This window comes from Brachyhypopomus gauderio, chromosome 16, assembly GCF_052324685.1.
Source record: "Brachyhypopomus gauderio isolate BG-103 chromosome 16, BGAUD_0.2, whole genome shotgun sequence".
NCBI lineage: Eukaryota > Metazoa > Chordata > Actinopteri > Gymnotiformes > Hypopomidae > Brachyhypopomus > Brachyhypopomus gauderio.
This window is the reverse complement of record NC_135226.1, coordinates 17,155,362-17,169,883: the sequence shown is the minus strand read 5'-3', so window position 1 is coordinate 17,169,883 and position 14,522 is coordinate 17,155,362. Positions and strand designations below refer to the sequence as shown.

The following is a 14,522-nucleotide window of genomic DNA, read 5'->3' as shown; positions in this document are numbered from 1 at the left end:
ATGGAGGGAGGAGCTGGGTGAAGGGGGCGTGGACTGAACCAGATGGGGGGGCGTGGCCTGACGTGGGGTGGGGGTGGGGCCTCTGTCCTGAGCGGACGCGGCGGGACTGACGAGCGCATCGGTAGAGGGTTCCAGAGGTCATGCGGCACTTTGTGAACAAACGTGTAAGGACATATTGGGAACAAAGTGTTACTCCACAGCACAGAGTCCTCAGTGCTGTTTGAAGGAGAGAGATCTGTGCCTATGTTACACTAAGCTATTAAAGGCTTCTCTACGCTCTGCCTGATCTGTTCACCGTGTAGAAGGTAGGACCAGCTCTTCATCGACGAGTCACACACATGGAGCCAGATAACTGGTAAAACATCTGGTGATGCATGATGTTGGTTGGCAATTCAAAAATCCATGAAAGATGAAAGGTGAGGTTGGGGTTTAGTGGTTAGGGTTTAGGGTTAAGGACTTGCATTAGGACAGGTGCAGAGGCTGACGGCTATATATTTTAATGTTCCACTCAATTTAATTATGAAGTCCTTGTCCATGTGTAGTCCATGTGAAAGTGGTGTTGTGATTGCTAGAATGGCTCCCCCTGCTAAAGAAGTTCCTTGTTTGATGGACTGTTATATTTTGCTAACCATAACCCTAGCAGAGTGCTAACAGTTTAAAAATGTTTTATTATTTTTATAAGATGTGAATCATGCCATGAAACTGGCATGTAAACTCTCACTCACTCCCTCAATCAAGTTTAGAATACTGTAGATTCTCCACAAGGGGGCATCATTACACTTATAGTAGCTTTGGTTATGCGTAAGAATAGCACCGGTCTTTGATGACACTGTACATCTTTATTCTCAGACAGTGTGAATAACCACCAACCACCACCTTAGTCAGATGAAAGCAAATGGCAGCATTACCTTGAGGGAAATAATTATATAGTAGTTATGTCTGGTCCAGTGGTCAGCAGTCTTTAAGCACAATTGTTCTAATACATGCTACAACCTGCTAACAACTGTTTGCTGGGGTTAGAGCGTTTTGTTAAACCTGTAGCTGACAGTTATTGTCTGGTGGAGTGATCATGGCACTGTAAAGAACCGAAGACAAACATGAGGTGTTTATATATCCAGTAGAGGGAGGAGTGTAGGGTCTTTGTGTGACATTGTTTTTTGTTTCTAATGTTTCTGTATACATTCCCAGTGTATGTGTGTATTTGCTGAGATGCACATACATATTCATCCCACCTTATTGTCTCTCTCTGGACCGTAAGGGTTGTCTCTACACTAAGTCCTCACTATTAGGTACACATCCTTCATTTTATTGGCCATTTTGAGGCCTTCCTCCTTGCCTTCAACCACTGTTGTACTGTCAAGTCAAATGTATTTATGTAGTGCTTTTTACAACACGTGTTGTCACAGTGCAGCTGTATGAGCGTATGGGTCCAGTGCTGCTGTGAAGTATCTTGAGTGACTGTACTGGAGTCATGTGGTGTGTCTCCGCAGTGATAGCCTTCAACAGCTGTGAGAGTGACCTGCTTCACACCCAAATGATGATGTTAGCTGCATGCATTTAATACATATTTATACTGTATTTATGTTACATGAGAATACTTGAATACACTGTTAACTGATGCAAATTGCATTGATGTGTACATACACAAAATATCCCGAGTATAACCTGCTTTTATTAAATTAAACCGAAGTGGTCACTAGAAACAAGGGTTTGTTATGCAGCACTGATACCGGAACTGGGTTGAGAACTGAAAAAGGTCAGACTGTGTCTACAAGTTCAGCTGTAGATGACCAAATAAACTGTCTGTTACATGTATTTGGACTGGTGGGGTCGTCCATGTTTGCACTGTGGGGACCTGAAGCTACTAGAGAGGTCACATAGCACATAGAACATTGCTGCCTTTTGCAGTCCTGAGTAACCTTAATGGTGGTGGATATAACAGACGCTACTGTTCTGTGCTGACATGGAGTACTAGTGGATTGGTGCTCACTGAGAAGGAGCTCTAGCCATGAAACCCCATACATATCCATAAAGTGTTCCTCTGCATTCTGCAGTATTAAGTATTAAGTTCATTTTTAAACACTCCACGAATGAAGTAAGGTAAGTCTAAAGAAGGCATATTTAGCATTGTAGTGTAATTTTAGTGTAAAAAAAAAAAAGAATTGAGGGCACAAATGTTCGCAAGAGTATCTACAGAAATATACCCGTGTTTTAAAATGCGATGAGATGTGATCTAATAAAATGTCCTGAAAGTGTTCACCGAGTCCTGTGATGCATTTGCACTGCACACAGGACGTGGTGTGTTCTGTGCTGTCGGCCCCTGGAGATGGTAGTTCAGTACTTGAGATGCTGGCCAGCCTGCTGATTTGATGACTGACTTGAGCCACATTCTTAAAGTTGAACATCATTGGCTCTGTTTGTTTGTTTTGGACTGTGTTGTTTAGTAAAGTTTGATTCAGAACAAAAATTTTGAAAGGACACCTGAAACCAGGTTTTAAATGAAAATCTTGAAACCTTGACTATGAGAATATATGTGTGTTTCATTACATAATCAAAAGTGATTGTTCTATGTAACTACTAATTAAATGGTCACTAAAAACGGATGTTACTCAGATATGTTATTGCTGAAATCAAATCCCTTGTTTGAAGGTATTAATGCAAATGGATATTTAGAAAAAAAAAATCCACACCTTTCAGTTTATTCGAATGGTTTGTCTATTGTAACATTTTTTGCTGTAAATGTTGAAATAGGAGCTTAAGTGACATGACTTTATAAAAAAAAAATACAGAAAAATCTAGAAAAAATGTCTGTCTATACCAGTTATTTATAGGAATGATGCCCCTTCAGTATGTGGTTATAGAAGATTAGTGATGCAGGCTCTTGTGTTTTACTGATGGAGACTCTTGTGTTTTAGTAATGGAGGCGCTGGTGTTTTTAGTGACGGAGACGCTGGTGTTTTAATGCCGGAGGTGCTGCTGCTTGTCTTGCTGACGGTCTCCTTCTTCTCCATCTCATCTCGTATCCACTGCAGGAAGTTGCCCAGCCGCGTGTAGACGCCGTACTTCCCCTCTGCGGCGCACTTCTCTCCCCAGCTGACCACGCCCGTCAGGAACCAGGTGCCGCGGTAGTTCACCACGAACGGCCCGCCGCTGTCCCCCGTGCAGGCGTCCTTCTCCGCGTGCAGGTAGCCGGCGCAGAACATGTTGTCGGTGATGACCTGCTCGGTGGACTGGATGCAGTCCTCCTGCGTCACCACGGGCAGCATGACCTTGCGCAGGAAGCGCGAGCTGGAGCCCAGGTAGCTGGTGGCCCCCCAGCCCGTCACCAGGCCGCGCTCGCCGTTCCGCACCAGCTGCGTGGCCAGGTGGGCGTCGGGCAGGCAGGCGGGGGAGGCCACCTGGCTGAACTCCACCGGCTGGGAGAGGCGGATTAGGGCGATGTCGCTGTCGAACGTGTACTCGTGGTAGTAAGGGTGGATCACCGTCCGCTCCACCTTGATCTTCTGCTCGCCCTCGTCGGCCCGCAGCTTGTCGTAGTCGCCTACGGCCACACAGGCACAGAAAAAAGATCCGTGACGTCGTGTTACGACCGCAGGCGTTATCATTACGTAATCAAAAATTACGTAATCTCTGTAACACTTGAACATCTCTGTAACATCTCTCAAATTCAGAAAATAAGACTTTATATGTGCGTTACGTGCGGACTGACCGATGGTCACGTAGTCTGGCTTCTCCTGGAGACAGTGAGCTGCAGTGACAACCCAGCGTGGAGCGATCAGTGTCCCCCCACAAAAGCTGTTATCGTCTTTCCTGTACAGGAGAGCCTAGAGAGCATGTACTGTCACATGCGGTTTCACCGTATGACGAAACTGATAAGATCAGTAATTGTTAAGATCATAACGCCCTCGACCATTATCGGCCTGGGGCTGTCACCCACCTGCCATGGGCTTCCGCCCTGACGCTGCAGCTGACCCCCAACGATGCGAGTGTCGTCCTCTGACCCGCCGGCGTTTGGATGAGATGCGTTGAGACGCGTGGAGTTATCTGGTGGGTGGGTGCGGTTTAAGAGAAGGTGGTTGCGATGGTCTAATGTACGAGTGAGGTTCAGTTCTTCCAAGTCCTCTAATAAGGAGCGTTGTAGGGAGCCCTGACTCCACTGTTTCCCACAGGGGTACGGTGCTGAAAGACATCCACACACCAGTGTAAAGAACATACCTGGATATGTCAGGTATATATACCTGTACCCGTGTTGATAATATACCTGTACCAGTGTTGATAATATACCTGTACCAGTGTTGTTATACCTGTACCTGTGTTTGATAATATACCTGTACCTGTGTTTGATAATATACCTGTACCAGTGTTGTTGCTAATATACCTGTACCAGTGTTGTTATACCTGTACCTGTGTTTGATAATATACCTGTACCTGTGTTTGATAATATACCTGTACCTGTGTTGTTATACCTGTACCTGTGTTTGATAATATACCTGTACCAGTGTGGTTATACCTGTACCTGTGTTGTTGCTAATATACCTGTACCTGTGTTTGATAATATACCTGTACCAGTGTTGTTATACCTGTACCTGTGTTTGATAATATACCTGTACCAGTGTTGTTATACCTGTACCTGTGTTTGATAATATACCTGTACCAGTGTTGTTATACCTGTACCTGTGTTTGATAATATACCTGTACCAGTGTGGTTATACCTGTACCTGTGTTGTTGCTAATATACCTGTACCAGTGTTGTTGCTAATATACCTGTACCTGTGTTGTTATACATGTACCCGTGTTGTTGCTAATATACCTGTTTCTTTACAGCTCTTTCCATCAGCCTGAAGTTCGTAGCCATCAGCGCAGCTGCAGGTGACTCTGGACTGAGTGGGCTCAGGGTTACTGCAGTAGTGCAGACACCCACCATTTTTGTACTCGCACTCAAACACCTCTGTAGGACCAACACACACACACACACATACACACACACAAATAGCTCTGTTTTTACCGGGTCATAGAATATAATTGCATCATTGGTACATACTCTATATGCTATATTTTACTGTATTGTACAGTAAATGTGTTCAGAGGTGTTCTGTATTGTAAAGGAAGACACACAAATGAAAATATTAAGCACACTGTGTGACTGTGTGTGGGGAATTTGTGCAACATTTGTGGGGCAAGGCAGTGATGTTAGACGACCCTCCTGTTGTCCGTGAAATGGAGTGTCATGAAGTCATGATGCCATGAGAACTGAACGATGCTGAACAAGAATATAAAGAGAAAATAAGTGTCTAAAGTTCATCTAAGAAAGGCCACGGAGATAAAGAGGAAATTTATTTGAAGACAGTATGGACAAGAATGCTGCAAACTGTCTTCAGAATATCTCACCCATTATGAAAGACTAAGTGTGGTTTGTGTCTTGGACCATTTCATTTTGTTTTTGAACACTTGTTGAATTACAAATTGTGTGATAATATTAGCCAGCATGGCAAACAATGATATGTAAGCTTCCAGGTCAAGAACATGGAGTTGAAACAGCAGGACTGGTTAGAAGAAAGCATCAAGATGCTCTGAAAAGTGTACATTTACGGCATTTGGCAGACGCCCTTATCCAGAGCGACTTACATTTTTTATCTCATTTTTTAAAAGTGAGCAATTGAGGGTTAAGGGCCTTGCTCAGGGGCACCTCAGTCATGGCCTCAGGTCTGGGAATCGAACCCATGACCCTCTGGTCACAAGACCAGTTCCCTAACCACCAGGCCATGACTGCCTGTAGAAGACCTTTTGAAGATATGAACATGAGGAGATCCAGACCGATGCTGATAACATAAAAAAAACAAATAAGATTACCAGGCTAATGAAAGAGAGGTGACTCCAGACATTTTTAGAGAGACAGAGAACTTTTAGATGAGTGCTCAAAAATACTAAATGAGCTTATGTAAATGATACTGTGGCCTGAAGAAGAAAAGATCTAATGTTCTGCAGAGCTAATGTTTTGGTTCAAGCCAAAAATGAAACAGTTCAGTAATTTCATGATAGAAGTGAAAAACTGGTTAAGAGCAAGGCAATATGGACATGTGAGTGGAGATGATAGCTTATCTGAAACCCCTGGACCAGCAGAAGAGATCTCAGGTTTCTGTGTTTTAGGAAGCAATATCAGGAACAGCTGGTCAAGATGCTGCCCTCATCCACATCACCCGTCTGACAGAAGGAACAACCAGAACACATGGCCTTTAGATGTGCAGCATCTCAGATACAAAGATGAACCATCAACAGACAAAGAGCCAGAATTCAGGATGTAAGTTATAAACACATTAAACGTTCAGATGTAAATCAGTATACAAGCTGATGTCAGTAATCCAGTAAACCTATGTGAAATGTAGTTGAAGCACAACATAACTGAGGTATTAGTCAAACAACAGAGACTGTCTCAAAGAGATGTTCATATTTTCAGTGTTGATCCACTTGAGTTTAAACCATTTCTAAGTGGTTTTCTTCATACTACTCATAACAAAGCCTATAGCGACAGTGACAGCTGTTATTACCTTGAATGACTTACCAGAGGTGAGCCTAGAGACTTAATCAAAAGTTGAGCTGTCATAATGTGAGAGGAATTTATTTCTATGGTAAATAATTCAACATTGCAACTGCATGCATGAACAGTGCATTCAGCTGACCACAAATAGCCTAAGTCAGAGCTAAGGCTCGTCATAGTTGTTCATTGTTTCTTACTGGCTGTTTTTTACTGGTAAGAATGCTATGCAAGGCTTTAATCAGCTTCAAGAAATGGACATTCTCACTAATCTCAGAATCGTTGTTTCCAGTAGATATGTGGAGAGCTGATGCTTTTAATATTCAAGACATGAATGAAAGGAGAGCAATATTTTCTAATCTGGTTTTCACCAACAGGCAAGCTAAAATGGCTACAGATCCTGTTTTGTGGCAGGGAGGTTGAAGATGAGGAAACCTTTATGAATGCCAGAGTGGCATGAAGAAAATCTAGGCCAAAGAGAAGTACCTTTACCACAAGAAACGCGCCTGCTATAAATGAAAGACATTGAAACCTAAATGTAAAAATTCATATACAGACACTGCAATGGGAGAAGTTGCAATTATTAAATTTTTTCAACGAGCTTATGGTACTTCAGAGAGGTGACAAGCTATAAAGGAGCAGATCTTTGCTTGATTTCTGTAAGGAAAATCTAGAAGAACCAAACTATACTCTTTTTTTTGCCCACCTCCACCCCCTCATCTTTGGAGGACAACTTTGTTTTTATGTACGGATCAAATTATAACAATTCTGTATAATACAGTACAATAATTGGGGTTAGGTGGACCATACAGGAGAGGAGAGAAAAGAGGAAGAGAGAAAGTAAAAAGGGAAAAGACAGAAGGGCAGAAAAAACACAGCTCGGATAACCACTGCAATGGTTTACCAACTGCTGCTACTAAACGAAGAGCAGAAAGTGTACCTAAGACATACAGCACTAATGACTGTGATGTATGTGTGTGTGAGTGTGTGTGTTTATATAAGTGCAACATAGGATAAATGTACAGAATGCACTTACTAGCGAGGGTAGAAAGCTGCGACAACATTCCCCCAGAGGCCAGAGGCAGGCAGAGAAAGACCAGGGAATCCCACCCGCCAGTCTGCGGCCCCTCCAGTACCAGTGACCCTCGCATGCCCACCCCAGCGGCTAGGAGAGGGAGACCCCGGACAGCACCCTCCCAACCACGGAGCGCAGGCCCAGGGGAACCAGAGGAAACAGAGCCACCCCCCAGGATGCCCCCCAACCACCACCACCTGGGTGGTGCAAGGCCCCAGTGCCTCACGTGCCCGAGAGCACCAATCACCCAGCAGGGCCCCCCTCCCGCCAAGGAGCCCCGAGCCGCCCCGGACCACAAGCGCCCAGGGGAGCGGGCCAACCATCAGGCCCCGAAATCCTAATCCCAAAAATCCCAAGTAACCACAGGAGAGCAGCCAGGAGAGGACCGTGCACGACAAGCCCCAGACCCAGAACCAGCTGTCCTCACACACACTCAACCTCATATATATATTCACCCCCATGTTATACACCCACACACATATTCACCCGCACACCTTCACCCCCATATACACCCACACACCTTCGTTCACACCCATATACACTCCTACATACATATACACACTCCCTTATATACACCCTCATTATATATACACCTACACACAACCATACACACACACCCACCCACACTCACCCTCATATATAGACCCTCACACATATATACACCTACACGCACATGTACATCCACACAAACATATACACTCCCACACACATTCACCCACACCCATATACACCCACAAATGTACGTACACATTCACCCCAATATATACACACACTCATATATATATATATATATATATATATATATATATATATATATATATATATATACACCCCCCCCCACACGTACACGTTCACCCACCTATACAAAAAGAGACAAGGACAAAGACACACACTCATCCACATTCACACACCTTCCGAGGCGGGGGTAAATGGATGGCCTACCCAGGATCGACAGCAGCCCCAGGACGCCACTAGTCTAGCCCCGCTCCAGCGTCCAATTTCTGTCCCGGCAGGGAGCAGGAAACGGGTGAAGGAAGACCTTCCCACCCCTCCACCCCCAGTGCAGTGATGTGTGTAGGTGTTGGTGTATATGCATGTATGGTAGTGCGTGATACTATGGTGCAGTTAAAATTGAGGGGACAGGTGCTGGGACATGCACAAATCCCCGGGCCACTGGTCAGTGTTTGTCCACACCGTCCCCTCAAAGGCCCTCAATGTCTAAAGTGCAGTAAAAACTGAGGGACAGACAGTGGTGAGGAGACGGGTGAGACCATGACAGCAGGCCCACCTCGTCGACCTCTGGGTAACTGACTACCCCCCAGGATCCTAAATGTATAAGTAAAAACCAAACTACACATGATGATCACCTCCATAGCTAAGCTGTCAAGAGCAGGTTGATCAGATGACCCAAATGATTTAGAGGCTCTCGTGTCTAATCATCTACTCCCCCTTATAAACCAACCGGTACATGTTGGGGTCTTTCAAAAGGAGGGCGTGTATGCTAACCTAAGCTTGCTAACAGGAGCAGTACCTGTCTGACATTAGAAAAAAAACCCTTGCTGGTTCTGCAAGAAAGACAGAAGTGGTCAGTAACCAGGAGACACACGAAACCAGGAGATGTTGTCCTCAAAGCTGATGAAAGAGCACCAAGCAGTTCCTGGTTAATGGGGAAATTGGGGCAGTTTCTGATTCAATTGTGCTTGTCAGATGTGTATGAAATGGATAAATTAAATATTCATGTGAAAACTAAATATTCATGTGAAAAGTTTGAGTTAAACTGAATGTCAATTGAAATAGATACACATCGTGAGGGACAGTGAGGAAACGTTTAGCGCTATGGAATATGAGTGAATGCTGTTGCTTTATTCTGAGAGGGGTAGAATGATGACTTCTGTGGGTTTGCGTTTGTCACGCTAGGCTCCAGTACAAAGAAACAGGAAGAGAGAGTATTGAAGTGTTCAGCTGACTGAATGGTTGGTCATACGGTCGTTTTCATGCTGGCATTGCTGTTACCACCTGGCTGTTCCCGAAACCATGACCATTAACAGTTTAGATGGCAGAGAGCAAAAATGTAAAGCAAAGACAGCCAAGACTCCACCAAACCCAGATTTGTCCGAATGGTGACGGAGCGTGAATGATCACTGCAGACAACGTGTTGGACAAGGTTTTGTGACTAATGCTCTCAGCTGGGTGTGCAGCTGCTCGGCCATGGACGCGCCCTTCGTGAAGCGTAGCTGATGTTCTGCTGATCTAGCATGGCCAGAAACCGTGCTGACGTTACTTCCTGAGGACGTTTGGAATTCTGTAGTAACTGCTGACACAGTGGATTAGATATTTGTTCTCACTGCGAGTTTCATCATTCGGTGGCCCTGCTCTGGGTTTACAAAGCCTACCACCTTATTTAGGGCTGATAAAGTAGCTGTTGCAATGCTCAATTTCACAATAAAAGCCCTTAGAATTGATTGTGGCAGATCCAGCATAGCCAGAAATTTCAACATCTAACTTGTGGTGGGATTCGATGACGGCGGCATATTAAAAGTCACCGAGTACATCAATATGATCCACTCATCTGCCAATGTTTGTTTATGATGACTGCCTGGCTGCGTGCTTTTATGCACCTGTTAGCAACTGGGTGTGGCTAAAACACCTGAACTAATTAATTAGGATGGGTGTCCATATGTGTTTGGTGATTATAGTATAAACAAGCACTGTATGTTGGACGTAATTAATTTAAATGCTAATGTACTGTAGGTGGTGCGACTGAGACGAGGCTGTTATGCTAACCTGTTTCACAGTGTGGGCCAGTGTAACGGGGTGCGCAAAGACACTCATAACTGTCCCGCTTCACAGAGCACATTCCGCCATTCAGACAAGGGTTACGTTGGCACCGATTGAAACCTGGAAGACATTTTGAGAGGATGTTGTCTGAATTTGAATATTTTATTTTATTTATTTATTTTTTTTCCTTTTTTTTTGCCCACCTCCACCCCCCCATCTTTGGAGGACAACTTTGTTTTTATGTACAGATTTAAATGGCAATTATAACAATTCTGTATAATATATGGCTTGCTCACTGGGGGCTAGGACTCGGCACTTGTAAAGCTGCTTTGTGACAACAACTGTTGTAAAAAGCGCTATATAAATAAAATTTGATTGATTGATTGATATAGTATAGTGATAACAATATATAGTGATAACAATATGCAAAGTGATAATTATTGGGGTTAGGTGGACCAAGAAAAGAGGGGGAGAGAAATAATAAAAAGGAAAAATATTGAATATTTTATAATGCGAGTTGTGTGGCAAAATAATCACACGCTTGGTTTATCATATAGGAAATGGCATTTGTTTAGACAGGAATGCATCGGAGTACTTACTTTGGTATCTGTACCAAAATTCCATCTAAAAAAGAGAAGAAACTGTTAAAGAATCAAAATCTTGCACAGTACGAAAAGCTAAAGTTCCAAGCCTGTTGTCTGCAAGCCCTGGTAAAAAAAAAACATATTGGAAGATGTGGAAGACTTTGCAAGCCTTTGGCACCTGATTTTGGCTACTCAATATCCCAACAGTGCTACATTAAAATGTACTTAAAAGGTCATCTAATTTAGAGGCCTTTCTATGAAGGATAAGAGTATCGCAGAGCCACCGCAATACTTCTAAATGTGTGTGCGCGTTACATATACACTCAGCACGGTATAGGGGGAGCTGGTACAGTTTTCTCTTTGCTCTGATAGATCTCCGCTGCCTCTTCTTGGGAGCAGAGCTCCTCAAAGCATTCCCGTTCCAGATTGCCTGGCTTCATCTCCTCGAGGAAGGAGTTAGCCCTGCGAGTCCTCATTAGCTGTGAAGCATCGCTCCGCCCTAGAAACACTGAGAGCCGCAAAACAATTACAATAGAGGCTGAGACGTAACTTTGTAACCTACACCCATAACCCCAAACCCAGACACTAACCATAACCATACGTAAATCTTTTTTTGACAAACCCTATTAATAATACTATTATTAACCTATCTATGTCCCGACTGCAGTTCTAATATTAACCCAGTCCTAAGGAAAAGCTTGTTTAACTCAATGATATAATAGCATATAATATCCTTATATGGCAGCACAGGAAATATCACTGAAATGAAAAAGTTTACTTTACTTTCATTTCCTCTTATGTTAATGCTTTTTATCTAAATAATCATTTAAATTCCAGCATATCTGTAAGAACTGCAGCACTAACAGAGAGTTCCCTCTTTAGGTCATTAAAAGCGATGTACTAAAATTTGATTATTGTTTGCTTATACACAGTTGAAAGAAGCTTCCTGATTTCGGCTGCAGTGGATCTACAGTGGAGACCCACAGTTTCAATGTAGCATCAGTGTGTCCAGGAGCACTGTACAGTTGTTGTCTCTAACTGCAATCACTCAGGTGAACTGTGAATTGGCCCAAAACTAAGTATAGACTGACCTGCTGATTGCAGACCCAAGGTAAGTGTACCAAGAAGAAGTAGAAGAACCAGCCAGTACATGGATTCAGACATCAGGACTCAGGTGTTGCTCTACTATAAGACATCAGGATGTTGTATGTTTATAAAGAGTGGATATACACACCTCACAAAAAGTTGGGGATATTTGGCTTTCGGGTTACATTTCAGGATAAACCTAAAATGCACCCTAACCTTTACAGGTAAATTTAATGTGACCTTTTCTAAACTTTTGAACGCATATGTCCAAGTGTTCAATGTTTCCGTATTTGCTTCAGTTCTCTAACAAGAATTTTAACTGCAAAATTGACCACAGGTGTTGACCCATGAATCGATCTATATGTTTCCTGGTTCAAGTAGAATTGGTATTTAAACAGTTCTCCACATCATGCTGTTCACATTTTAACATCATGAGATCAAGACGTCACATAACAACTGATCAACAGTATCTCGACATTGTGAGGCTTCAAACAGGATGTTCTCAGATGGGAGTGGCCACTGAGCTTGGAGTATCACAGTGTCATCAGCAGGTTGCAACAGAGATACAGAGAAACTGGAAGAGTCACAGAAAGGCGTAGAAGTGGACACACTCCCACACGGATGACCACTTCATTGTGAACAGTGCCCTGTGGAACCAGATGGTGAATGCCACACAACTCCAGGCACATTTAAAGGAGGTGAGAGGCACCCAAGTGTCATGTCAGACCATTTGAAACAACCTGCGAGGAGAGCTGACCACACCACCACACCAAGCACAGGCATCATTGACTTGCATGGGCCAGGGAGCATTGGGCCTCAGTGCTGTTCACTGATGAACGTTGATTCACCTTGAGCAGAAATGGTGGACGCCAACGATGTTGGAGACGTCCAGGAGAGCACAGTGCATGAGCCACTGCTGTCACCAGACGAGCCTTTGGTGGTGGTGGTGGTGGTGTTACAGTGTGGGCAAGCGTGTCGAGTCAAAACATGACAGCCCTACACTGTGACAAGTTCATACTTGTGGGTGGGATGTGGGTTGCTGTGTCTCAGCAGACAATAAGTTAACTTGTGAACAGCATGAGACGTCGTTGTCAAGCTGGTATTGATGCTCAAGGACACATGACAAGTTATTGAGACACTGACATTGTTTGTTGGGATATACCCACCATAGTTTGCTTTTGTTTTAATACATTGTTTGAGATGAGGAAATTACCATTGCATACTTCTTCTTAAATGCCCTAATTTAATTATGCATGGTTTTTTTTCCTTACATTTAACCCGAAAGACAAATATCCCTAACTTTTTGTGAGTATTGTATTCTTGCATTATATTTTCTATCCAAAGGCAAAACATGTCATAACACAATTGTTTTTAATCTCTGTTCAGACGAAAGCCCGTTTAATGGTGTTTTATATTTTTGTTAACTACATCACACAACCCTTTATCTCGTTTTCAGTCTACATGTCAGGACAAACATTTCATGGCACTTTAAATCTCCACACAGACTTTATTAAACTCACCGTCTCTACTTGCAGACTCCAGGTGATTTCTTCTCAAAGACGTTGAGTGAGCGAAAAGAGAATATTCTATTTCAAATAAAGAAAGCCAAGTTGTGACCAGCACCAGTGTTTTTAAAATGGGGTATTTGTTCTGTGTTCACCACCTGACCTTTAGACAGACACAATATTTACTTTTATACTCATGCACTTTTTGTAACACAGAAAGAAACTGTTTAGGGGTACACATCAACATGATCTCACTGTTGGCAATTTAGATTCGGTATATCATAAATAGATATAGCCTATCATAGGCAGATGAACCACATATGGACATTTAAAAATACCGATGGTATGGCAGTGATGGTAGATTAAATGCAATATTAATTTCTATAGTCAATATAATAAAATAAGGTAATGTGCCTTTTACTATTTGCTAATTTATATTTTTGGTAAATGTGTAACTAGTTAAAGTAACGGTACTCCCCCCCCCCCCCCCCCCCCCCCCCCCCCCCCCAACCCCAACCCCCCTGGTCCGGCCACCCTTGGTACGGTCCACTGTGGGCGTGTTTATCGTTTGGGAACGCCCCTAGTTAGGTGTTAGTGTGTTTCACTTTAACATATGTGTGTATAAACCTGCATGTGTTCTCCTCTGTTGTCGGTCTTTGTATTTGTCATGGGGGATGTGTTGTGTCGCTGTGTTTGTGTTTATTAAATGTTCAGTGTATTCACGCGCTCTCCGCTTCACCTGCCTCGCTCGCGCTCACCGTTGAAAGGTCATTATCGGTGACGTGCACAGCTGAATTATCCTTCATGGTGTCCGTCAACATTAGCAAATTTAACGTGTAAGTAATGTGAATGTACTTAAATATTCTGAAAGCTCCCACGCATAAACACAAATAGAGAAAATAGACATTTTGTAGGTTTCAAAGAGCACTTAATACATCACAGTCTTAAACTGCAGGGCTGTT

The 14,522-nt window shown here is 43.3% G+C and overlaps 2 protein-coding genes across 3 annotated transcripts in view; one reads left to right on the top strand and one right to left on the bottom strand.

The window, feature by feature from the left end:
* Positions 1-1,815, top strand: part of LOC143477596 (arf-GAP with coiled-coil, ANK repeat and PH domain-containing protein 2) — a 12,448-nt gene extending 10,633 nt beyond the window's left edge. For both annotated transcript variants that reach the window (XM_076976278.1, XM_076976279.1), the window contains one exon: positions 1-1,815. This exon is cut by the window's left edge and continues 130 nt beyond it. In XM_076976278.1, coding sequence (XP_076832393.1) covers positions 1-37 — 37 coding nt within the window. In that variant the 3' untranslated portion in view covers positions 38-1,815.
* An 814-nt stretch (positions 1,816-2,629) lies between these two features.
* Positions 2,630-13,675, bottom strand: LOC143477598 (coagulation factor X). Its single transcript, XM_076976280.1, has 9 exons — positions 13,576-13,675; positions 12,061-12,151; positions 11,320-11,477; positions 10,985-11,009; positions 10,392-10,505; positions 4,811-4,948; positions 3,938-4,179; positions 3,710-3,824; positions 2,630-3,541 (listed from the first exon to the last, which is right to left on the bottom strand). The coding sequence occupies exons 2-9, from the start codon at positions 12,131-12,133 to the stop codon at positions 2,889-2,891; spliced, it is 1,518 nt and encodes a 505-aa protein (XP_076832395.1). The 5' UTR covers positions 12,134-12,151; positions 13,576-13,675; the 3' UTR covers positions 2,630-2,888.
* Between the last annotated feature and the right edge of the window lie 847 nt (positions 13,676-14,522).